Raw genomic sequence first — 24,489 nt, 5'->3', positions numbered from 1 at the left:
ATGGCAGTTATAAGAGTTGAGGGACATGAAAGGGAAGCAGTTGTTGGGAAGGGAGTGAGACAGCGTTGTAGTCTCTCCCTGATGTTATTCAATCTGTATATTGAGCAAGCAGTGAAGGAAACAAAAGAAAAATTCGGAGTAGGTATTAAAATCCATGGAGAAGAAATAAAGGTTCGCCGATGACATTGTAATTCTGTCAGAGACAGCAAAGGACTTGGAAGAGCAGTTGAACGGAATGGATAGCGTCTTGAAAGGAGGATATAAGATGAACATCAACAAAAGCAAAACGAGGATAATGGAATGTAGTCGAATTAAGTCGGGTGATGCTGAGGGTATTAGATTAGGAAATGAGACACTTAAAGTAGTAAAGGAGTTTTGCTATTTGGGGAGCAAAATAACTGATGACGGTCGAAGTAGAGAGGATATAAAATGTAGACTGGCAATGGCAAGGAAAGCGTTTCTGAAGAAGAGAAATTTGTTAACATCGAGTATAGATTTAAGTGTCAGGAAGTCGTTTCTGAAAGTATTTGTATGGAGTGTAGCCATGTATGGAAGTGAAACATGGACGATAAATAGTTTGGAGAAGAAGAGAATAGAAGCTTTTGAAATGTGGTGCTGCAGAAGAATGCTGAAGATTAGATGGGTAGATCACATAACTAATGAGGAAGTATTGAATAGGATTGGGGAGAACAGAAGTTTGTGGCACAATTTGACTAGAGGAAGGGATCGGTTGGTAGGACATATTCTGAAGCATCAAGGGATCACTAATTTAGTATTGGAGGGCAGCGTGAAGGGTAAAAATCATAAAGGGAGACCAAGAGATGCATACACTAAGCAGATTCAGAAGGATGTAGGTTGCGGTAGGTACTGGGAGATGAAGAAGCTTGCACAGGATAGAGTAACATGGAGAGTTGCATCAAACTAGTCTCAGGACTGAAGACCACAAAAACAAACCCCATTGCCATTAATTAATTCTTATGAATGAAAATTTTCATTACAACATAAATTAAAGAAGCTTCCAAGCCACATACTTCCCTATGTAATAAATCTGGATCCTGAAATATCATTTTTGGAAAATAAACTGCACACAATGTGCTGTTAAGAGTATTTTCAACATAACTAATTAAAATATTTAAACATTCATTAATATTCGAATTATTTATTTTACTTATATTTGTTTTATGTTTTAAATTGTTATCTTTTGTTTTACATTCACGGTGTCTTTTTCAGTTTACCATTTCACATATGTGCAATTTGCCATTTGAAAATAATAATTCTTTATTAGGATACAAAATAATTACAATAATGTTAATCTGTATGGAAGTGCTTAAACATAACATTTTTTTATGCCATGAACATAAAATGAATGAAAGTTCTTCATATAATATACACAACAGAGAAGAAATATAAAAAAGATTCAGCAGGATTTCAAACAGTCATGGCTGATCCTCTAAATAACCTGATGCATCTGGCATATTTTAGTACATTTGTAAGTGTTGGTGGAGAGAACTAATTATGTACTAATGACTGCAGCTTGATTGTATTGTTTCTATGTGGAGATTGCCATTATAATCATTCAACTGTATTAGTACTTCTAATACTGAAAGCTATATACATCTCATAAGTGTACCTGTGACATTGAGAGCTTTGGGATCTCCAGAAGAACAAGTTCCTAGGCCACAGGTTTTGTGCTCCAAACATTTTTTCAAGTGACCTCTGGAAGTATTTAACAATTACAGAGAGATTTCTCCCTCACTGGAAAGAAAACATCTTTCAAATATCTTTTGACCTGGTCAGTCATTTGATTACCACATTTTGATGCTGTCATAAGGATGTTTGGGGCTTCAAAAAGAGATTCTTGAATTCTTGGTTCAACTCATCATAAGTTTCTTTTGAAACTATGAAAAGGTATGTGATCAGGGTTAAAAGAAAACTTTTGAGCATCATACCTGAGGACAAGAAACATTTGATGATCCCAAAGGGCTCAATGGCACATTTGCAGCCGTGCAACATATACGGCTTGCAATTTTTGAAGAACCTTGTGAGAAGATTTTCAGATCTAGTTCTGCTGAATGATTATAATGTCAATCTCCATATGAGGAACAATAAAGTCAAACTGCAGTCACTAATACATAATTAACTCTCTTCACCATGGCTTACCAGTGTACTGAAATATGCCTGATACAAATCAAGATATTTAGAGGATTGACCATGACAGTTTGAAATCCTGCTGAATTTTGTTTTATATCTCTTTGTTGTGTGTATTACCTGAAGAAATTTTGTTCATTTCATGTGCATGTTGTAAAAAAGATGTTATTTTTAAGCACTTCCTTACAGATTATCATTATTGCAATTATTTTGTATCATAAAAATTAATTACTTCTTATTTTGAGTTAACAAAATAAATGTACATGAAGTGATAAAAAAAGGGAAAGAAAAAATGTAAAATGTAAAATGTAAAACAATTATTTAAAACATAAAACAAATATAACAAAAACAAATAATTAGAATATTAATGAATGTTTACATATTTTAACTAGTTATCTTGAAAACACTCTGACAGCACATTGTGTGCAGCTTATTTTCCAAAACTGGTCTTTTGTGATCCAGTTTTATTACACAGGGATATATGTGGCTTGGAAGCTTCTTTAATTTATGTTGTAATAAAAGTTTTCATTTGTCAGAATTAATTAATGGTGGTGGGCATTTTGCAGTATTTCAACTTATTACAAAAATTGATTATACAGTTTTCAAGAATGTTAATTACATATCAATTATTATATGAAAGTAATTGCTTATATATCATTGTTTTGAAGAGATTTCCTCTAAACCAAAAATGCCAAATTACCTTTCAGGGTGTGTTTTACCACTTAAAAGTGAAATTGGCCACAAACAAAAACATATTGCGATATTTTGCCCTGTCTATTCTGGCAAGACTGTTTATTGACACTTGAGAATGTTCCCTTGTGAGTCAAACATATACTTTCTATATGCTCAGCTGTGTGTCAAGAATCTATGTCATCAATTCAGTGCTTTACACAACTTCCAGTATCTAGTATCTTTTGGTTCTTCAGTGTGATTCAGACCCAGTAATTGAATATAAATAATTTTTGTAACTGATTGTTAATGTTTTGTGTTTATCACTAGGAGCAGTTCTCAGAGACTGGCAAAAGTATTTTGGAGTTCTTAGCTACTATTTTAATTCAGAATATTATTTCTATATATATTAAAAGATAAAATAATAACAAAGGAGAAAGGGAAGCTGACTGTATGGAACAAGCAACTTCACTTAAATCTGTGCAGCAACCTGAACCATTCTAACACAATTTGGGAACATTGGTGAGGTGCATTGTTTTGCTCAAGGTACAGATCATCTGTGGGATGCTGTAGGTGAACAAACAGATGTACATTTGAAGAAAGTACATTTGCCAGTGAGACATGAGACTAGGGGGTGCATTTTACCCATATTGTCATCTCCACATAAGAACACTTCTACCATCTTCCTGAACCAAACCCAGTTGACAAGCAGTATGTATCTTCTCATGTGGTTTTTAAAAATGCACATATCCTGTGATTGGCATGTATCAATGTGTACCATGCTGCACCAGTCTAGGAGGCCATTTTCTATGATGTCTTGTAGTAGTAATAGTTCCATGTGGCTCAACAGTCTGGTGCAACTGTGAACCACTTTGGTGACATGTGTGACCCTAATCTATCCCATTAATCATACCAGGCAAAGGGGATCTAAGTGGAATCCAAACCACATCTTGTTCTGAGCGAATTTTCTAACAGTGGTCTTTCAGCACCCATACTCTGTGACCTACAATGTGCAATAAGCAGAGATATAGGAATACTGTGGTCTGTTTGCACCCCATAGTAAGGTTGATCACCAATTCTAGTTGTCCAGAAGTAAACTGAAGAGTTGTCCGCCACACTGTGGGCTGACTACATGTTGTTATTACTACCTCAGGGACTGATGGCCTTTGTAGTCCCTTCAACCTCCACAAACCAACCAACCCTTACTACCTCATTTGCCATTGAGATGAGTGCTCTTATTACAACATAGCAACTTCCCCACATGTGGTTACTAACGAATGTACAGGTATTATAATCTGTTCTGTTATTAATACTTGTCTGTCATTTCTCATAATTTTCTCAGACTCTCCTGCGAAAAAGTTGCCCTGTAGTGCTGTGAAGGGTGGAATCAGCATGTGATGTGGGTGCAGCTGCTAGCAACATACTGTTCACACTGTGAATAAATACTGCAGCTGTCAGAATTGCATTCCCTCTCTTACTTTTTATGAAGTTAGTGCATCTTATAAATGGTCAGAATTTGTTCTTGCCTGTTTACTGTTCCAAATTTTGATTACTCACTGGATTTATTTATCCTGCTTTATGAAAACATATGCTGTACTGTGGACTTTGTTGCTGGTCAGTCACTCATTCTATGAAGTCTGTCAGTAGAGACCCAAGGAATGGTCTGTTTATTTCCAATGGTCTTTGCATAGGCTCTACATCACTCTCTGTACAAGTGTTCATGAATTTTGTTTCTACCTGCTCCCAAGTAGAATGTTAAACTCTTTGTTGTGGTAACAAGGTAATCAATATGAGGACACAAAAACTTAAATCTACCTCAATCACCTCACCCTCATTTACCTCATAATAGGAAAGGAATCCACGTGCTCTTGTAGACTCTCCAGCTTCACCTCCCCCATATGTTGGTGCATTCAAGCCATGGTCTGAGTTGTCAGCAAGACTGAATGACTGTCCATACATTGGCATTCCCATCACTATTTTTTTGGGGCTGGCTCCCTTCTGAATCCAGTAGTGGATTGAAAAATTCTGTGAACAAGAAAACAGTAATGACATTTTCTGCCAATTTCTGATAATATCGCATAAAAAGCAAAACTTTTAATTAACAGAATGTTTGCACTTCACATACTAGATGTCATTTTCATTTCTGTACTTTATTGTGTGAGAGACTGGTTATCCTCATTTCCACAATAAAATAAATAAATAAAACCATCTGTGGTATTGTGTCAGAGGGCAGTTATAAATCTTGGGTGGAAAAATGTACATGTTGATCGAGAAATTACAGTTAAGGCCAAAATGTTTTCAGAGAGTCTATGAAATAATAAAGTGCAGAAACTGCTTCAACACATTAAGAACACAAATTGATAATGAATGGAGTTAGTGTTATCTGTATTATAGTTATTGTAGTGAGTGCTTTCACTGTGTTGTTTCTTCCTTTCTGGTTTGAAAGATAAACCTACAGAATCTGAATGTTTATTCTAGGAAGAATGAACCAATAAGGAGAAAAAAATAAATCACACATGTCACATATAAATACACACATGCTCTACTTTCATAATAAGTAAGGAGAAGTATTCCTTAAAGAATGTGAAAATGGAACCTATGTGTTTGATGAGACAGTGCTGTCTCCTATACAATACATAAAGCTGTGCAATAGTAAGAAGGAACACTTTTTAACACAACAAACAAAAATACCTTCTAGATCCCAATGAAATCTCACGAAATAGAGACAGAACTGCTCATATCAACACAAGTTGCGCTGAAGTTTGTTTTTCAGAAATGTGAGACTGATATCCGCATTTCATGCTTATTCGCATTAGTGTTGGTTAATATTTAGAAAAAATGATTTTTCTAGTAAGCCTTAGTAACTATCACCTGAACAGTGCTGGATAAAACAATAAATTAATTTAAAATTAAACAAGAGACAATTTTTGTAGGAAAATTTTACATTATTTTATTCCTATAATATGTTAATTTGTTATTAGAAAAAGGTTTTCCAAAAATACCAAAAACAGTTACTTTCTCTTTATGAAGTCTATTAAAAGAATATTGTTCAGTGAAATGGGGAATGGAATCTTAAAGAGATTATAGTTGACTCATGCTCTCCGTCACTAATTTTTGAGATGGTGACATAGTCTAAAAATGAAAACAGTCTTTATCAAAGTGATACTAAGTAATTGTTCAATTAAACTGCCGTGTTTATATATTTATCTATGCATTAGAAGATGAAAAAATACATAATAAACAAAACTGTTAGCATAAGTGTACTGTATTCCAGAAGGGCTACAGCAGATTGTACAGCAACTCATACATTAACACATAGTTATTTTGAAGAACTTGCTGCATTGCTGTTCCCATTGCAATAATACACAATGACATGCAATAGGAAGAGGGGACATTTTTATAAAACGAGAGCCAAAGATACCTTTTAGATCCTAATATCAGCTCACAAAACAGACACAGAACTACCCATATACTTCACAGTTTCTCTTCAGTGTAAAGAAAATGAACACTGAGGTGATTGTTCACTTTATCTTCAGAGTACTGACTAGTTAAGTGCAAATGTAGTTCAGCAATCTAATTCCATCCTTTTCCCCAACAGATAACTGAAACTGCATTTTCAAGAAAATTTACGTGACACCAATAAAATAAATTCTACTTCTTATTTACCAAGTCTAGATACTGCATAGTTATTAACTATTATTTGATTATAGCAGGAGGTAAGTACTAATGGGGGAAGAAAGAAAGAAAGAAAGAAAGAAATGAGTCACAACTGAAGACTACTGGAATAGTATTACATTAGTGTGTGAAATATACAGAGCAAGGAAAAAATTTAGTACACAATGTTGATTTTGATCCAATGATAGCATGTGCCACCTTGGGGGATAGTAGATGTACTGATAATGTTTTGACATCATCTGCCATAGTACATAGGAATAGCAATCAGAATGCCATCTGCGTCAATGCTTTAATAGGGAACACTCACAGCCAGAAGGCTCACTGTTGTGGGAACATGGGAAGCAAGCAGGCAACCATGCCTTGGAGATAAATTCATGCTTCCTACAGCAAACTGAGCGAGTTTGAAAGGATCAAACTGTGGCACCAAACTGAGTGAGTTTGAAAGGGATCAAACTACAGCCTTCTGAATGGTAAGGTTGTTCTTTCAGAGAGTTGTCACAAAAGTTGGACGTGCTGCATCAGCTCTGCAACAATGCTCTGTGTTTGGTGGGATCAGAAAGGTGTGGTGTGTCATGAGCTTCTAAAACCCGGTGAAACTGTGAATACTAATCACTACAGACAACAAATGATCAATTTGAACTATGCATTGATCGAAAAAAGACCAGAATGTGCCAGAAGACATGGCAAAGTAATTTGTTTTACATGACAATGCACCTGCACACAAAGCAAAACTGGTTCAGGATACAATCAAAACACTTGGCTGGGAGCTGCTACCCCACCCGCCGTATTCATCAGATTTGGCCCCTTGGCCCCTTCTGACTACCATTTGTTTTCATCAATGACACACATTGGCTGAGGAATACTTCAATTCCTACGAAGAAGTCAAAAATTGGGTGTCTGATTGGTTTGCTTCAAAAATCGAACATTTCTATTGGCATGGTGTCCACAGATTGCCAGAAAGGTGGTCAAAATGTATAGAAAGCAATGGTCAGTACTTTGAATAAAATGTTTTTACTTTTCAGTTCAAAATTAGTGTTTCATTTTCACAAAAAAAAAAAAAATTGCTCATTTGATACCGGTACACCTGGTAAAAGCTTTTATCATTTTCCTACTTTGATACAATTAAACAGAATTATTAATAACTTTTATGAATTCTTACAGCATTGAATGTGACATCAACATCTTCTGGATGTGTGTACATTGGAGCCACATGGCCAGTTATCTTATCCCACTGTCCATGGAAATCATATGTCATCACTGCAATCCAGTCTAGATTCTGGGAAAGTGTTGGAACATCATAACCTGCAATCATTAACAGATATAATTAATATTCTCTCCATAGAAATTGTTCTCACAGAAGTGATATGATACCAGTAAGAAAGACATAAACAAAAGCATAAAATTATGAGTCACAATCATTATACAGTACTTTCATCCAGCATATAAAATTTTAGTATTGCTGATAGTCACATATAAAAGCTTTTGGAAGTATTACTTCCTTCGTTTGGAAGGTACAGACTAGGCAAGATTAAAATGGGAGGGTAGCCACTCTGACCCCAGGATGAGATGTATGCAACTGTTGTGAGCATGAGAAAGACAAAGATTTTTATTTTGGTTGTTTTGTACATGTTTTTGGCAGTACCATGCTAATATTTTGCCTGTAAGTACTGGCCAGAAGTTGTTCTCATAACTATATACATTTCTTAAGTGAAATTTACTTTTGGTCTATTAATTTTTAGTCACTATTATTTCTATCATAATGATATAAACATCATAGTGACCTCACAATAATTGAATAGTGTACAAAAAAATCAAAGTCCATTATTGAAATTTCTACTGCCCATTGTCCTGTCAAAAACTGTGCGAAATAAAGTACAGGTTTTGTCTCAACAGCATAAACTAATATTTCTGCACAGACCTGTCTGATAATTGATTCTGAATTACTGAAATGTTAATTGTTGTTAAACCATTATGATAGTTATTCTGAAATAACACTTCATTTTCCCTATGCTTCATAAATACTTTTATTTTCAGATCATTTGTTTTTCATTTTATGAATTGATTTCTACGAGTATGGCACTTTAGATGTTCCTGGCTTATCTGTTGAATATGTGGCTCTTGGGATTGTATCATGTAAATCCCACAACGTTTCTTCAAGGCAGCTGCTCGACATTCTCAGATAGATTCTGCTGGTTAGTAACAACTGCTGGTGACAACAGTGCAATAGTCTTTTTATGCAGGCTTTACACAAATGTCATGCAAGTGCGACTGAGTTGCTTTCAGATGGATGAGGTAACAGGTCCATACCCCACTACTGGGCATTACAACTACCCATCAAGATGCCCATGCCACATTTCAACATTTTGCTAATTTACTTTCACAAAGCTTAAGGCTGATCATGTGTCTAGTGTACACAGATGACATAATTGTCTTTTCAAGTGTGTTGAGAGAACATGAAGAGTGATTAAGAAATGTGCTAATTCATGTTAGTAATGCTGACCTAAATTTGAAATTAGAAAAGTGTAGTTTCATGCAATCCCAAGTACACTATCTAGGCCGCATAATTCCAGCAGATGTTGTAAGACAAGACCTGCAATTCAAGAATGAAACAAATGTATTTACACCACAATGAAACTTAAAAGAACTGAATTCATTTCTAATGTTAACAAATTACTGTCAAAATTTCATGGAGAACTATGCAGCCACCTTAAGACCTCTCAAGAAATTACTATAGTTCAATTCTTTTATCTTGGCGGCTCGCGCATGCCCGCCCAGACGCTGGAGATTGCTGCGTTGCCAGTTGCACACGACGCATGCGCCAATAGAAGCAGCGCCATAGTATAGCATAGTTCGCAAGCTTACGTGTAGGGGGGAGCGCGCAGTTCATGAAATAAAGCCATCACGGCCGCATTAACCCTTTCGCTGCTACAAAGACGTGCTCCCTGCATTCCGCGCTGTGGGCGATTTTGTCACTGCACTGCTCGCCTGTGCAGACACATTGTGTTCCGACTGCTTTGACACTCTTTATCATTCGATTCCACAAAAACTATTTGGCTCAAAAATTAGATTTTTACCTATCTTCTTGGCTGATACCTTTGTTTCGATGTTCAACGCAGTTATTATGCAGCATTAAACATAGTAAACCTTTGCACGAAATTTTGAAGAGTTTGCAGAGGTAAAAGTCCATAGAGTATACTTTCCGTATGGTCGATTTTAGTTGCCACAATGTTGAGAATGAAATGTGGACAAGATACCTATATATTTCATTTAATTTAAGTACCACATAAGTGTCGTATGTAATATTGAGAAATATTCCACGTTTCGCGACTGTAACAAAAGTTTTACTTACACTGGGCACATTTGGCTTTATTTTAAAGCACTTCAATCAATCAAAAGGAAGTAGACAAAATACATTAAACAAAACTGTGGACATACAAAAACATTAGGACTTGAATATACCGTCTGTCAGTGAAGTGCTCAGAGCTATGTCAAATATAATTTTGTGTGTGGCACACACAAACAGCATTTATTTGCTAACACACTGATGAGCCAACACAAACGTTGAATATTGTGCTACCGCAGCACAAAACTACGAAAGGTGACTTGGCAATGGAGGACACAAAATACAGTCCTCTTATGATGCTTCAAAAGAGAGAAACGCGTCTGGTCTAAATAAGTCGCTTATTACAGTTGCAGAAGAGGGATATATTTCAATACCATTGGTAAAACTGCGACTGTGGAACAAAAACAAGAAATAGAACATGAATACCATTGTGTATGTGCCATACCTTTCACCGATGGAAGTGCTTTAAAATAAAGCCAAACGCGCCGTGCGTATATAAAACTTTTATTACAGTCGCAAAAGACGGAATATTTCTCAATATTACATACGACACCTATGTGGTACTTAAATTAAACGAGATATTGTTATACAGTAAATATTATATGAAATTTAGGTATCTTGTCCACATTTCATTCTCAACATTGTGGCAACTAAAATCGACCATACGGAAAGTATACGCTATTGACTTTTACCTCTGCAAACTCTTCAAAATTTCGTGCAATGGTTTACTACATTTAATGCTGCACATCAAAACAAAATTAAGTCATTTATGGGGGGAAGGTATCAGGCAAGAAGACGTGTAAAAATCAAATTTTTTGGCCAAATAGTTTTTGTGAAATCGAATGATAAGTGTGTCAAAGCAGTGGGAACACCATGTGTCTGCACAGGCGAGAAGTGCAGTGATGACAAAATCGCGCACAGCGCGGAATGCGGGGAGCACATGTCTGCAGCAGCAAAAAAGTTAATGAAGAGGCAAAGCACTAGAAAGTTCATTCAAACGAATAAAATTCGTGAAGTAAGGCACTCCAATATTGTTTTTAAATAAAGAAAATATTAAGCACCGCACTAGGTTTAAACTCATAACCTTTCACTTGGCAGCCCAGCACCTTAACTGTTCCGCTACCTCAGCTCATCGAACAGTGTAACTCCATAAGGACTCTAACACCTCACGCAACTACTTATAAACACTGTCGGTATGACTATGAATTACTCACGCTTCGTTGAAGTACAATAGGAAATAAACAATTACCGCTGTTCTTTATTGCGAAAAAGCAGTTCGTGAGATTGAAACAAACACCTTTCCTTGCTATCGCCTGAATTAGGAGTCTTATTGCTTGTTTGGTTTAATTAATTAATAGAATATGAAGCAATTGGTATAAAGAATGCTTTTTCCAAACTTTCTGTAAAAGAAAGTCTGCTATCAAGACATTGCTTTTGTTCTATTACTTTATTTATGACTGAACGTTTCTAAAACTGAAGACACTCGTCCGTGCTCTGCACTGCTGTCGAGATCTGGCAACGTCATTCTCTGTTCATTGGCTGACTGTGTTTTGTGACGTCAGATGCGCAGAACGAACCTAAACTCGGCCGCCAAGATATATGACGCGCACTTTAAAGAAGGAAACTCATTTTGTTTGGTCAATGGACTGCAAGAGTACCACATTAAAACTGAAAGAAATTCTTACAACATCACCTGCTTTGGCTTATCCAAATGGTGTGCTAGTACTGTCACTGTCAGCTACATTTTGAGTCAAATACAAGAGGGTGAAGAATAACCATTTGGTTATGCATTACATCCTCTGAATCAAGCTGAGTAAAACTAGAGTGCCATAGAAAAGAAACTTATGGAACTTGTTTCTGGCACTCAATACTTTTAGTGTGACCTATATGGACAACAGTTCACAACAATTACAGGTCATGCAGCTTTACAATGGACTCTGAGTTTAAAAGATCCCAGCAGCAGACTTGCGATACGGGCCTTAAAATTTGTTAAATATGACTACATGATCAAATTACAAGACTGGCAAGTTAAATCAGAATGCAAATGCCTTGAGAATGAAAATTAACATCTTGCTAGTAGTCGATGTCTTATTGAGGAACTAAGAAAGGCACAAAAGTCCAATCCTGAGTGTAAGAATTTGGCTGCCTCACCAGATTTTATTATAAGGAATGGCATTTTATGAGTATTTAAGAAAACAATTCTTGCAGCACAGATAGTAGTTCCAAAGGTTACTGGCAGGTGGTGTATACTGTAACATTGTTATGACAGCATACTGGCATGCCGTAATGGGAAAAGTCCCATGCAAGTGTGCATCACACACTGTTAACAGCGAACACAACAAAACAAAGATGGAGAAGATTATATTCAAACTGTCTCCCTTGTGCTAAGAGAGGGCAAGGATGAAGACCAAATATAGTTCTTCAAACTTTGCTTGAGGCAGCAGGACCTTTGGAAATCACAGCCCTTGATATCGTGGGACTGTTTCCCATAATGGACCAAAATCCCAGATATATTTTATCTGCCACTGACAATTTTTCTCGCTTTCTTATTATGATAATCACTGAAGATATGCCAACTGAGACAATTGTGAAAGCATTTGTAACTCAAGGTAATGTTATTTGAGAGTAAAGAGACCATTGGAACAGATCAAGAGACAAACATCATGTTCATTCTTATGGTACACGTATGTCAGCTACTTAAAACAAACAAATGGTGAGCTATGCCATTTCACTCTAACAGTAATGGCAGGGTTGAACACATTCATAAAACTATAATTAAGATGTTGTCTTCTTATGTGAACAATCCTCACCAAGACTGGGATCTTATATTGTCATTTGTGATTTTGTCATACAATGACAGGGTACGTGAAATAACAGGTTTAAGTCCCTATGAGGTTGTTTACGGTTACAAAGTGCCTTCCCCTTTTGAGGTAGAGTAGTTGTCATATGAAGTAAATTCAAATGAAGTATAGAACCTGGTTAAAATATTGAATTTATTTGGAAGGGAGTTCAGCAGAACAATGCAACTGCAACACAAAAGCAACAGTTCTGTAGTTGAAAGAATGCTAGGCTGCTGCTATACCAAGAAGGAGATTATTTGATCTTATGACTAGCCACCATCAAACTGGGCAGAAAAAAAGAAATTTACATACTGTCATGAATAGTTCTCCTCTGCCAGTCTTTTCACCTCAGAGTAATACTTGCAACCTACATCCTCAATTATTTGCTGGATGTATTTCAATCTCTGTCTTCTACAGTTTTTACCCTCTATAGCTCCCTCTAGTACCAAGGAAGTTAGTACCTGATGTCTTAACACATTTCCTGTCATTCTGTCCCTCCTTCCTGTCTTCACCAATTCTGCAGAGAACCTCCCCATTACTTATCTTATCAGTCCGTCTTCTTTTCAAAGCATAGTACTGTTATATCCTGGACCTAAATTTCAGTTTTCTGCCCAACTATAAGAACTCTGAAACCACTATCAAACCATCACTGTTATTCATTCCAGAATTTATCTTCTCTCTCAATACACATCCTGTCCTGTCAATTCTTCTGGATACTAACAACACCGAATTGTTCAAGTTCTGGGATGAGCTGATGGCACAGGATCAACAGCAAATCACTAGATCGAGCTGCTGCCCATATTATGGCATTCCACCAATATGATATTTTACTTACTATAACTGTTCACAGTGACTTCCTCTCTGCTTGCTATTTTGATATTGAACATGATTATATACCGCCGTTTGACAAGCAAGTTATGTATGAGGGTGGTTTGAAAAGTTCTCGAAATGGAATAGAAAAAAGTACTTACATCACTGAAACTTTGTTTATTTTTCAATCTAGTCTCCTTGTAGATTAATTCACTTGGTCCAATGATGTTCCAGTGCCTTGATCCCATCTCGAAAATGAGTTTCCTTCAGGCCTGCAAAATAGTTGTCAACTCCAGCTATCAATTCCTTGTTTGAAGTGAATCTTTGTCCACCAAGAAAAATTTTCAGTTTTGGGAAGATATGGAAGTCTGATGGAGCTGTATCAGGTGAATAAGGTGGGTGTGGCAGCAATTCACACCTTAGTTCATGTAATTTTGACATGGCGATGTCACATCTGTGCGGGCATGCATTGTCTTGATGGAAGACGACTTTCTTCCTTGCTAAACCTGCCCTTTTTTTGCACGTACTTTTGTTGAAATTTGTTCAGGATGTTAGTATAGTACCCTCCAGTAATAGTTTGCCCAGTGGGGAGATAATATACAAACAGAATCCTCTTCGCATCCCAGAACACTGATGGCATGACCTTTCCTGCCGAAGTAATTGTCTTTCCTTTCTTCAGTGGCAGAGAATCAGCATGTTTCCACTGCTTTGATTGTTGTTTTGTCTCTGGGGTATATTAGCGCAGCCAAGTTTCATCTGTGGTCACAAACCGGCGCAAAAAATCTTGTTTGTTTCTCCTAAAATGGGCCAAACATTGTTTCGATATGTTCATTCTCATGTGTTTCAAGAGTTGTGCCACCCATCTTGCAGATAATTTTTTCATGTCTAATTCTTCAGTTAAAATGTGATATACTCTTTCAGGTGACACATGGCAAGCGTGAGCAATTTCACACACTTTCAATCGGTGATCCTCCATGACCGTTTTGTGCACTTTTGCAATGATTTCTGGAGTGGTGACATATCTTGGCCAACCACTGCATGGATCATCATCTAAGCTCTCTCGATCAAATTTAAATTCATTTGTCCACTTGGCAACAGTTGAATATGAAGCAGCAGAGCCCCCCAGTGTATTCTGGAAATTGCCATGAATGTTCTTTGCTTTCATACCTTTCTTTATGAAGTACTTAATCACTGCTCAAATTGGATTTTTTTCATATTTGCAAATCACTACGCGGGAACAACAACAGAGTCACTGCCACAGCTCTCTTCCAAGAGCGTTGATGTGACACATGTTTACAGGCAACAGCCCAATGAATATCACATGAACAACTCGTTGAGCTAGTGCTGACCTCTCGTCATGATTCCAAGAACTTTTCAAACCACCCTCATAGTAGAATGTGCACAGCCACTGCAGCTGATTACATGCCTTGGCCAATTCCAGTAGACTGTACCAACGTGAAGTGCACAAGTTAATGGCAAATTTTATTTTTCCACTGGCATGAGTCGTAATTTTTCAACCTCACCTAGAAGTGTTTTCTTTAATTAGAACTATTATTTTGTATTTGTCTTATGAAATGCTTATTTTTGTGACTGTTCCAAACAATAGTCTTTTATCACTGTCCTTATATGTTCATTTGATATTTCATTGTCATGATTTATTTTTACAATCTTTCCATTCAGTTTAACTGAACTGAATTACCTTGCTTTTGCAATTATATAAATTTGAGCTGTAGGATTCATCATTCAGTTGTTTATCAAATGATTTATTATTTGTTTATAAGATGCATTAATTCAATGACAAGTATCCATGGTTTGTGGTTGGCATTTTATGCTTTTGTTAGTTAAATCTATTTAATTTCATTCATAGTTCTGCTTGATGCTCAGAAAGATTTAATCAAGGGTGCCTTCTGCACATTACTATAAGTTCAGTTTTGAACTTTTCTTTGGTCTATTAAATAGTTACAATGTTACTTGGATGATGTAAGCTGTGGTACTAATAAACTTGAAATAAATTTTACTTACAATGTTTCCATCCTCCTTGATTAATTGTGAACTAACAGTTGTGTTTCAAAACTCTATTCAGTGATTTCAATCTACCCTTTTTCAGGCTGGCAACAAATTGGTGCTACCCTGGGGATTTCCTTGACATTGTAAGGACGTTGAACACTGTGTGCTCACATAGTCTTAAGAAACTGAATGCAGTCTGACGAGATGGCCTTCAATGTCATGTGGCCTTTGTTCTATTACAACTCACACTGGGTCCATTACCTCCTCTAATAATGCTGGAATTCAATCATTCACTTCATTTATTGACCTTAAAAACTGATCTGTAAATATGTATCGATTATTTTTACATTATATCCTAATCCTTGTCATATGAGTGTTTCAGTTACTTGCAGTCGTTAAAACCATACATGAAACCAGCTTTTGTTACCTTTGTAATACTGGCACCATTACAGTCCTGTGCTGTCACCATACTGTGATGCAACAATTATACTCACACTCCAAGATTTGAAATGTTAAATGGAATTAAAATATAGTTACCTCAAGATTTAGACCCCAGTGTGATTGTCGAATTCAACCATGGAGAATTCTTACAGGGAGAGAAAAGAAGATATACGTACATTGTGCCTACAGGCCCCAGATGTGAGAAATGTTTATTATTTAAATTTAGAAAGGGACTGCCTTTTTGTCATTTACCTTTCTGCTAAAACAACAACAATCCAACAGCTCAAGCTGCAATAGGCTGTATTGTCAGCAAAGCTGTCCTGCCAATCAGATCACATTGCAGCATCACCTGACTTGTGAGAGTAAAGGCTCTTGGAGCTGTGGCCAAAAATGTCTTCCTCTTCCGTTCTCAGCTGCCACCAACAGCAGACATTAAGTGGCTTAGTTTCATTAAGTGGCTTAGTTTCTTTACCTTGGCATTTTCTTCTCCTCAGAGATGGGTCTGGGGCTATTGGGGCAACCTTCTCTCAATCGCCTGGCAATTCTCATCATGTGATGTCTATGAGCAATAAACTAATATGGTTTCTTTTTCTAAACACGAGTACCATATATTAAGTACAAGCTCACAACACTTTCCAATCCTGACTACTTTCCCAAGTGGGTGTACAGCTTTTCTGCATGCACAGTTGTGCTGTTGTATGTGCACCACAGTGTAGGACTGAAATGGCATGGCAACTGGAAATGTATACCCAAAAGTTGAAGTATATGGAATTGTATTACTCTTGTAAGCAAAAGTCAAAATTTACTCCAATTCACCATGAAATTCTGGCTTTATATGGACAAACTGCAGTGTTGCTTGCAGCCATAGTGAAATGGTGCCAACATTCTGACCGAGGCTGCACAGATATAGGTGATGCTGATCAGAAGGAAGGGAAGATCTTGCGCCTTATGATTTCCATCTTTTTGGCAATCTGAAAGAACATGGAGAGGATTTTCTAATGATGAGAACATTCACACAGTGGTTCTCAAACAGCTCCTTGACCAATGAGAGGATTTCTATTCTCAAGGAACCAAATAGTTCATAGAACATTCTGACAGTTGTTAACAGAGACTTGGTGACTATGCTGAAAAATGTTGTTATGTAACTGGGTCAGTTACAAGTGTAGTGCAGTATTCAATAAAAGTTACTTGGCCTGCCATAATAAAGTGTAACTTACTTTCTGGAGTCCCTTTATAAAATCAGTACTCCTGTTAGTCTTATATGGTGTAGATCCCACACACTCGAGGAGTGAGGAGGATGGATAGCCTTGTCTGCTCTCATGCTCTTTATAGGTAGGTCCCTCTCAGCCTTGGGTCTGAGTGACTTACCCTTCATTTTTACCTTCCCCAACCTATCTCTCTCTCCTCCCTGAGGAAGGAACTATTACTTCCAAAAGCTAAGAAGAGTGCCTCTTTTACTTTTACATGTGTCTATTGGCAGTCCTACACATTTCACATCCTGAATGTATGTAATGGCCAGCAATTCTGTCTTACAATTTATTAGTTTTCTTGATTGAATTTGCTTCAGAATATAAGTTACTAGTTGCGAGTTCCACAAGACTAACTATGTATGAGGACTGAAAGGGGAGAAAAAATATTGCAGGGTTGGTGTATTGGGTCAATCATGAACTGCAACATATTCCTTTAAACACTGTTACATTAAATTTACTGACTATGGAAAGAATAAGCAATGTGTATGAGTTAAAAGCAACTGAACCTAGTAGAAATATTACTTTCAATATCATGCAACACCATAGAAGAGGTTAAATCATTCCAGAATTAATTATGTTTTCACTTAATAGTGGAATATGCCTTGATTTCAAGTTTTGTTGGTGCATTAAATACAATATTATGCTTAAAAAATCAATATGTGCTTGAAGCCTGTAGATAAAAGATCTATGTTAATGAGCCACACATGCATATTTTGTAAATTGGAATTCTGGGTTAGAAGGCACTCATTAACCATTTTTAGAATGTTACTGCTTTGAATCTGTAACTTCACTGTCTTGCGCACAGTTTTAAAAGCTCATTGCAATGCTAAAGTTGTTAATATTTTGAGGATTTAATGACACATTACCAGCATCAACAACAGCCTTGCTAGGTGAAACAGCAGCTGTCAACAGCAATCCCTTTGGGTTGAATGCTGCCCTCAGTTCTCTCACAAAAGCAGCAAAGGCTTCTTTGTCTGAATCCGGTCCTTTCTTGCAGTCTACCTATTAAATGAAATTCACCATCATTAGGCAGTTCTGTGGACTACATTTGAATTATTTATATTATACAATACAGCCGCTAAAAGAAATTTGACAGTAAAATCTTTTTTTACATTGTAATTTATAACTACTATGTTACAATGTATTAGTGTTGTGTAATAATCAAAATGCACCAAAATAAGTATGAACTGGTCAGTGTAACACAGAAATATCTAATACAATAAAGACACTAAATTCTAAATTCGACTGAAATAATATTTTGGTTGCAGTATTCCTTCAAATACCACAGTTACATATTCATTACAATAATGGAAATTTCTGGATGAAGCAATACATAAAATAAAGGAACGGCAACTTCTCACACACAGCGGGTTGATGCACAGAGCACAGACAACAACATTCACTCTGGATTTCAGACAACAGCTCTTTTTCTAGCAAAAGTACAAACATTTACACACACACTTGACACAGACATCTCAATGCACACTCCTATGGCTATGACAATTAATTATACTCAATTATTGAAAGTAGTTGCCTGAGCTGATGGTGGGGAGGAGGGGCTAGGGAAGGACACAAGGAATGAGTTGCGGGAAAGAGCAGGTCTTTGGACAGGTGACTGTGCAGCTACACAACAAGATGAAACAAGCACAGAGGGTTTATCAAAGAGAGAGAGAGAGAGAGAGAGAGAGAGAGAGAGAGAGAGAGAAAGAGAGAGAATGCCTGCATGGGGGAGAGGGGGAGAGGGGGAGAGGGGGAGGGGGGGGGAGGAAGAGTGGAGAGTGGCGAGAGAAATCAGTGAATGATCTGGATGGAGAACTAGTGGTGTGGACAGACGAGATAAGGGAAAACAGTTTAGCAGAGATTTGGGCAAGGGGACTGTGAGAGCACAAGATATGTTGGAGAGACAACTTCAATCTGCATAGTTCAGAGAAACTTGTGCTGGAAGGGAGTATCCAAATGGCTTGTGTAGTCATTTGTATTATGGTATGCAGCATGTTGAGTGACTGGATGATCAAGTTTGTGGTTTGCCACAGTCTGGTCCTGGCCATTAATGTGAGTACGCAGTTGGTTACTTGTCATGCCGGAGTAGAATGAATGTTGTACAGTAAATGCAGCATTTGTGATACATAACTTGGCTGCTTTCAGATATGGCCCTGCCTTTTATTGGGTAGGAAATGCCTGTGATTGGACTGCAGGAGGTGGTGGCTTACAGAATGGGACACATTTTGAAAGTGGGCTGACTGCAAGGGAATAAATAGGGCGCAGAATGGGGAATAGGATTAAAATAGGGATGGACATGAAATTCTGTAGGTTGGGTAGGTGGCAGAACACTACTTTGTCGAAAGTGGGTAGGATTCTGAGTAGGATATCTCTCATCTCAGGACACAATGAGAGTTAGTGTATTCCCTGGTGGAGGATGTCGAGCTTTTCAAAGCAATGGTGATAGTGAGTGATCAGAGGAGTGCTGATCAGTGATTGGTTAACAAGTTTACTGGTGTCAGAGGAGCAGATGGCATGGGAGATTGTTTATGGATGATCTGAATGGATACTGTCTGCCAGTAAAGGCTCTGGTAATGTTATCAACATATCTTGAAAATTTCTGTTTTCGACTGCAGATGTGGCATTCGTGGATGGTGAGGCCATAAGGAAGATTTTTTTTTTTTTTTTTTTTTGACATAGAACAGGAGACAGCTGTCAAACTGGAGACAATGTCATAAATTGGTATGCCTGATACAGACATATTTATGGAGCCATCTGAGAAATGGAAATCAACATCAAAGAATGTGTTTCAATGAGTTGAGTTGTCTGTCCATGTGAAAAGTACCAACCTCCAACAGTACCTCTGCTTTGATAGCTGTCCCTCCTTCCACATCAAAAAATCTCTTCTTATCAGCCTCACCATCTGTGGATGCTGCAGCTCTCGTGGTAAGCAGGAGTTGTTGATACACACCAATAACCTTACCAAAACCTTTACTGACAAACAGCATCCCATCCCGCTCATCCATAAACAAATCTCCCATGTCATCTGCTTCTCTGATACCAGTAAACTTGTTTACTATTAACTGATGAGCACTCCCAGAGTACAGTTCTGCTTCCCACTCAACCTACAGAACATCCCTGCCTATCCCTATTTCAGTCCAACTCCCCATCCTGTACCTCACAGGTCATTTCATTGTGGTGAACCCACACGCAAGACCTGTTCCATAAACAAACCCACCAACTCCTACCCCAGTCCAGTTACAGGCATTTCTTACCCAATAAAGAGCAGGCCACATGTGAAAGCAACCATGTTATGTATCACCTATGCTGCAATTACTGTACAGCATTCTATGTGGGCTTGACAAGTACCCAACTGTCTACTTGCACAAATGGCCATCACCACACTGTGGCAAACTGCAAACTTCACTGTCCAGTTCCCAAACATGCTGTGCATCACAAAAAAAAGACTTCAACAGCTGCTTTGTTATGTGGGTCATTTGGATACTCCCTTCCCGCACAAGTACCTCTGAACTATGCAGATGGGAACTGTCTATTCAATATATACTGCATTTTCACAACCCCCCTTGGCCTAAGCCTCTGCTAAACTGTTCCCACTGCCTCACCTTAACTTTTCCCTTCTCTCTTCTGTCCATATCACTCCTTCTCCATCCAGATCATGCATTGCCCTTCTCCCTTCACACTTCCACTCCCCCTCCCCTCCCTCCCCAACATGCTGACATTCTCTCTCATCCTTTTCAACTCCTCTCCCTTTCTCCTTCCTCATCCTCATCTTTCTCCCCCCCCCCCCTTGCCCCTCGCCCTTAACCAGCCCCTCCTTGCATTCTTCTCTATAAACCCCCCCCCCCCTCCCTTGCCCTTAATCAGCTCAGGCAACTGCTTTCAATAACCGATTATCAATAATTAGTCTTGCCGTGGCCACGGGAGTGTGCATTTGGGTGTCTGTGTGGTTGTATGTGGGAATGTGTTTGTTTTGCCAGAAAAAAACACTAGTGCTTGAAAGCTACTATGGAGTGCTGTTTTCTGTTATGTGTTCCTGTGCTTCACACATCAGTCTGATATGTGTCTGTGGCTGTATTTCCTTTATTTTATGTATAGTTCCATATTCCTTATTCTGTGACAAGTTTCATAGAAGTAGGCCAATTAAGTGAGCAGTGGGCACACAGTTTACTACAGACGAGTTCTTGTGTTTTAGTAGAGGGTAAAAATGGTAATACTTGTAAGCAGTCCCACAGAAAATTGCAGATCATCAAATAATCTTTGCACAAAATTAATGTAAGGCTGATTAATGTCCTCAATTGCTAAATATCATTAACTGAACATATTTGGTCAGAACATAAATCTGCAATATATTGACTGTGCAGATCATCAAATAATTTCTACACACAATTAATGCAAGGGTGATTAATGTCCTTAATTTCTAAATATCATGAAACAAATTTAAGATCACCACAGCAGTATGTAGTATACACTAAACTATGAGCAATTTGATGTAGTGTGAAAATTTGGTCTATGTAAGTATTAAACAGCAGACAGGCACTTATAAAAAGAAAAATATCAAGGCAGTAAGAAATTATACTACAAAAACTTTGTCTGCTCTTGATAAATTCACAAAATGAGAGATAGTTTGGCCAACAAGTACCCTCAGAATGGATACTATTAGTATGGGTCACAAAAATACATAAAAATATGATAATGTTGCTAGCTTACATAACAAAAGGCCCCTATTTGAGAAAGGAAATAGAGAATAATTAATGGCATATGAATGGTGTAATAACTGAGTTTTCACTGATACTGACCCATCAGATTGTTGTGACTCGCCGATCATTCAAAGCGCCGCCGCGCAATTACGCGCGTCCTCTACGTGTGGCGCTGTTTGCCAGCCATGCAGCAGCTGCGCCACCTTAGCGGCCAGCCGAGCAGCGGCCGCTAGACTGGGACTCAGTGCTCAGTAGAATGCTAACGTGGACACATGTCTTGCTTGTCTACTTACTCTGTTACTTATGTGTGTTGTGTCGTTCTGAAATATATGTGTTAAACTTGATGTTATAACAATTGGCAACAAGGTAGTGGATTTTTCCTTTTCACCATTGAACCATGCTACTGTCGAGCAACTATTGCAAAATCTCCTTGAACAGCAAATGCTTCTAACAGTGGCGATTCGCGATTTCGTCGTGGCATCAAATGCGGGGCATTTCTCGTCGTTGGCTATACCTGCTTTTCCTCCTTACGACGAGACGGCGGAAGACTGGTCTGATTATGAAAAACTTCTTGGCATTTCATGTCACGGATGAACAACCATGTAAGTCTCTGTTCCTTTCCTGGATTTCACCTCAAATGTATCGGTTGTTGTCGCAATTGGCTCCTTTGAAGGATCCTGCGTCTTTGTCCTTTGCTGAAATGTGCTCACTTCTGTCTGTCTATTTTCAAAAGCAAATGCATGTGGTAGCCTCTTGTGTTGCCTTTTATCATTGTCAAAAACAGCCATATCAATCATATCGCGCATGGGCTGCTGAACTTCACAGCCTCAGTCGAAAGTGTGAATTTGTTACTGACGTTTACAAAGAATCCTATGCCGATTCCATGGTACGGGATGCTATTATCCGGTTGGCGCCCGAAAAAGAAGTTTGGCGACGTGCCCTTCAGTTGGCGAATCCGACTCTAGATGAAGTTCTCTCCATTGCGCAGTCTTTAGAAATTTCTCGCGCCGCTGGGGCACAAATAGATGCGTGGGGTGATGTCGGGGAAATACAACCTCTGTGCGCTGTTGACGACGCATGCGGCGTGTCCCCGCCGGCCGACGTGGCCGCAGTGCGCTCCCACGCGCAGCCTTGGCCTAGCCGTAAACAACCCGCTAAGAAACAGCAGCAAAACCCCTGACAACTTCCTTCATGTCCGCGGTGTTTTACAAAACATTCACGCAAGGATTGTCCCCAACGTTGGGCTGTGTGTCACAATTGCAAAAAGAAGGTCATGTGTCTTCCGTTTGCAAATCTGACCGCATACATGATGTTCATGAACATGACGCTGATTCTGATTCTGTGTTGTCTGTCAATTTCACTTCTTCCCTTTCAGGGAAGTTATTCCTCACTGTCCAAATCCTTGGTCGAGATGTTCGCATGCAAGTGGATACCGGTTCTGCTGCCACTATAATTAATTCTCAGATGTATCTTCAGTTGGGTTCTCCACTCCTGTCACCTGTTACTTGGTAATTACGGACGTACAATAAACAGAAGATTTCTCTCTTGGGACAGTTTAATGCTGAGGTATCTTACAAATCCGTCGTTCGCAATGTTCCCATATTTGTGGTCGACCAGAGCAACGCAGAAAATCTTTTTGGTTTCGATGCCTTTCATGTGTTTGGGTTCTCCATAGATGACTCCTGGGTTAGGCCATGCAAACGACTTTGAAGCTCATATCACGCTCAAACCCACAGCTCGGCCTAAGTTTTTTCGGGCTCGGCCCATTCCTGTGGCCCTTCGTGATTGGGTAAAACGGGAGTTGGATCGTCTCACTACTTCCGGGGTCTTGCTTCCTGTCACTTCCAGTGAGTGGTCCTCTCCTGTCATTGTCGTTGCTAAGCCAAATGGTGATATTCGTCTCTGTGGCGATTTAAAAGCCACTGTAAATGCTCAATGCCTCATCGACACTTACTCTATGCCCCATCCTGAAGAACTGTTCACTAAACTTGCTGGAGGCCAGTATTTTTCTAAAATTGACATGTCAGAAGCTTATCATCAACTTCCTCTTAACGCTGCTTCCTGGCAGTTTCTGGTCCTTAACATGCCTTTCGGCCTCTATCAATACCAACGCTTGCCATTCGGGGTTGCTAGCGCCCCTGCTCTCTTTCAGCGATTGTTGGAAGAATTATTGCTCCCTGTCCCTGGGTGTATCAATTACATGGACGACATTGTTGTCACTGGCTCCACCACTGAAGAACATCTTCAAAATCTCCGCACACTTTTTCATGTCTTACAGACTGCCGGTCTTAAGCGTAATCTTCAGAAATCACCATTTTTTCAGGCATCTATCACGTACTTGGGGTTTCAACTCTCTCGGGATGCTATTCGTCCGCTTCAGCAAACTGTCACTGCGATCGATGCCCTTCCTCGCCCTACATCTGTTAAGAAACTGCAGGCCTTCTTGGGGAAAATAGCATACTATGACAAGTTTTTACCATCTGCGGCTTCGGTGGCTCAGCCGTTGCATCGCATGTTGCATAAAAACGTGCCTTTTCACTGGTCTGCATCATGCGAAGCGGCATTCCAGAAATTGAAGACTATGCTGAAACAGGCCCCGTGCCTGGCTA

The 24,489-nt window shown here is 38.5% G+C and overlaps 1 protein-coding gene across 1 annotated transcript in view; it reads right to left on the bottom strand.

Annotated features, from left to right (window-relative positions):
* LOC126252135 (probable chitinase 10) overlaps positions 1-24,489 on the bottom strand; it is a 223,260-nt gene that overhangs the window by 39,814 nt on the left and 158,957 nt on the right. Inside the window, exons 31-33 of the mRNA XM_049953001.1 lie at positions 18,050-18,185; positions 7,652-7,794; positions 4,657-4,842 (exon numbers count right to left, since the gene is read on the bottom strand). Of these exons, the coding sequence (XP_049808958.1) occupies positions 4,657-4,842; positions 7,652-7,794; positions 18,050-18,185 (465 nt within the window). The remainder of the gene's footprint in view (positions 1-4,656; positions 4,843-7,651; positions 7,795-18,049; positions 18,186-24,489) is intronic.

Source organism: Schistocerca nitens, chromosome 4, assembly GCF_023898315.1.
Source record: "Schistocerca nitens isolate TAMUIC-IGC-003100 chromosome 4, iqSchNite1.1, whole genome shotgun sequence".
Taxonomy (NCBI): Eukaryota; Metazoa; Arthropoda; class Insecta; order Orthoptera; family Acrididae; genus Schistocerca; species Schistocerca nitens.
This window is presented reverse-complemented; position numbering and strand designations above follow the sequence as displayed.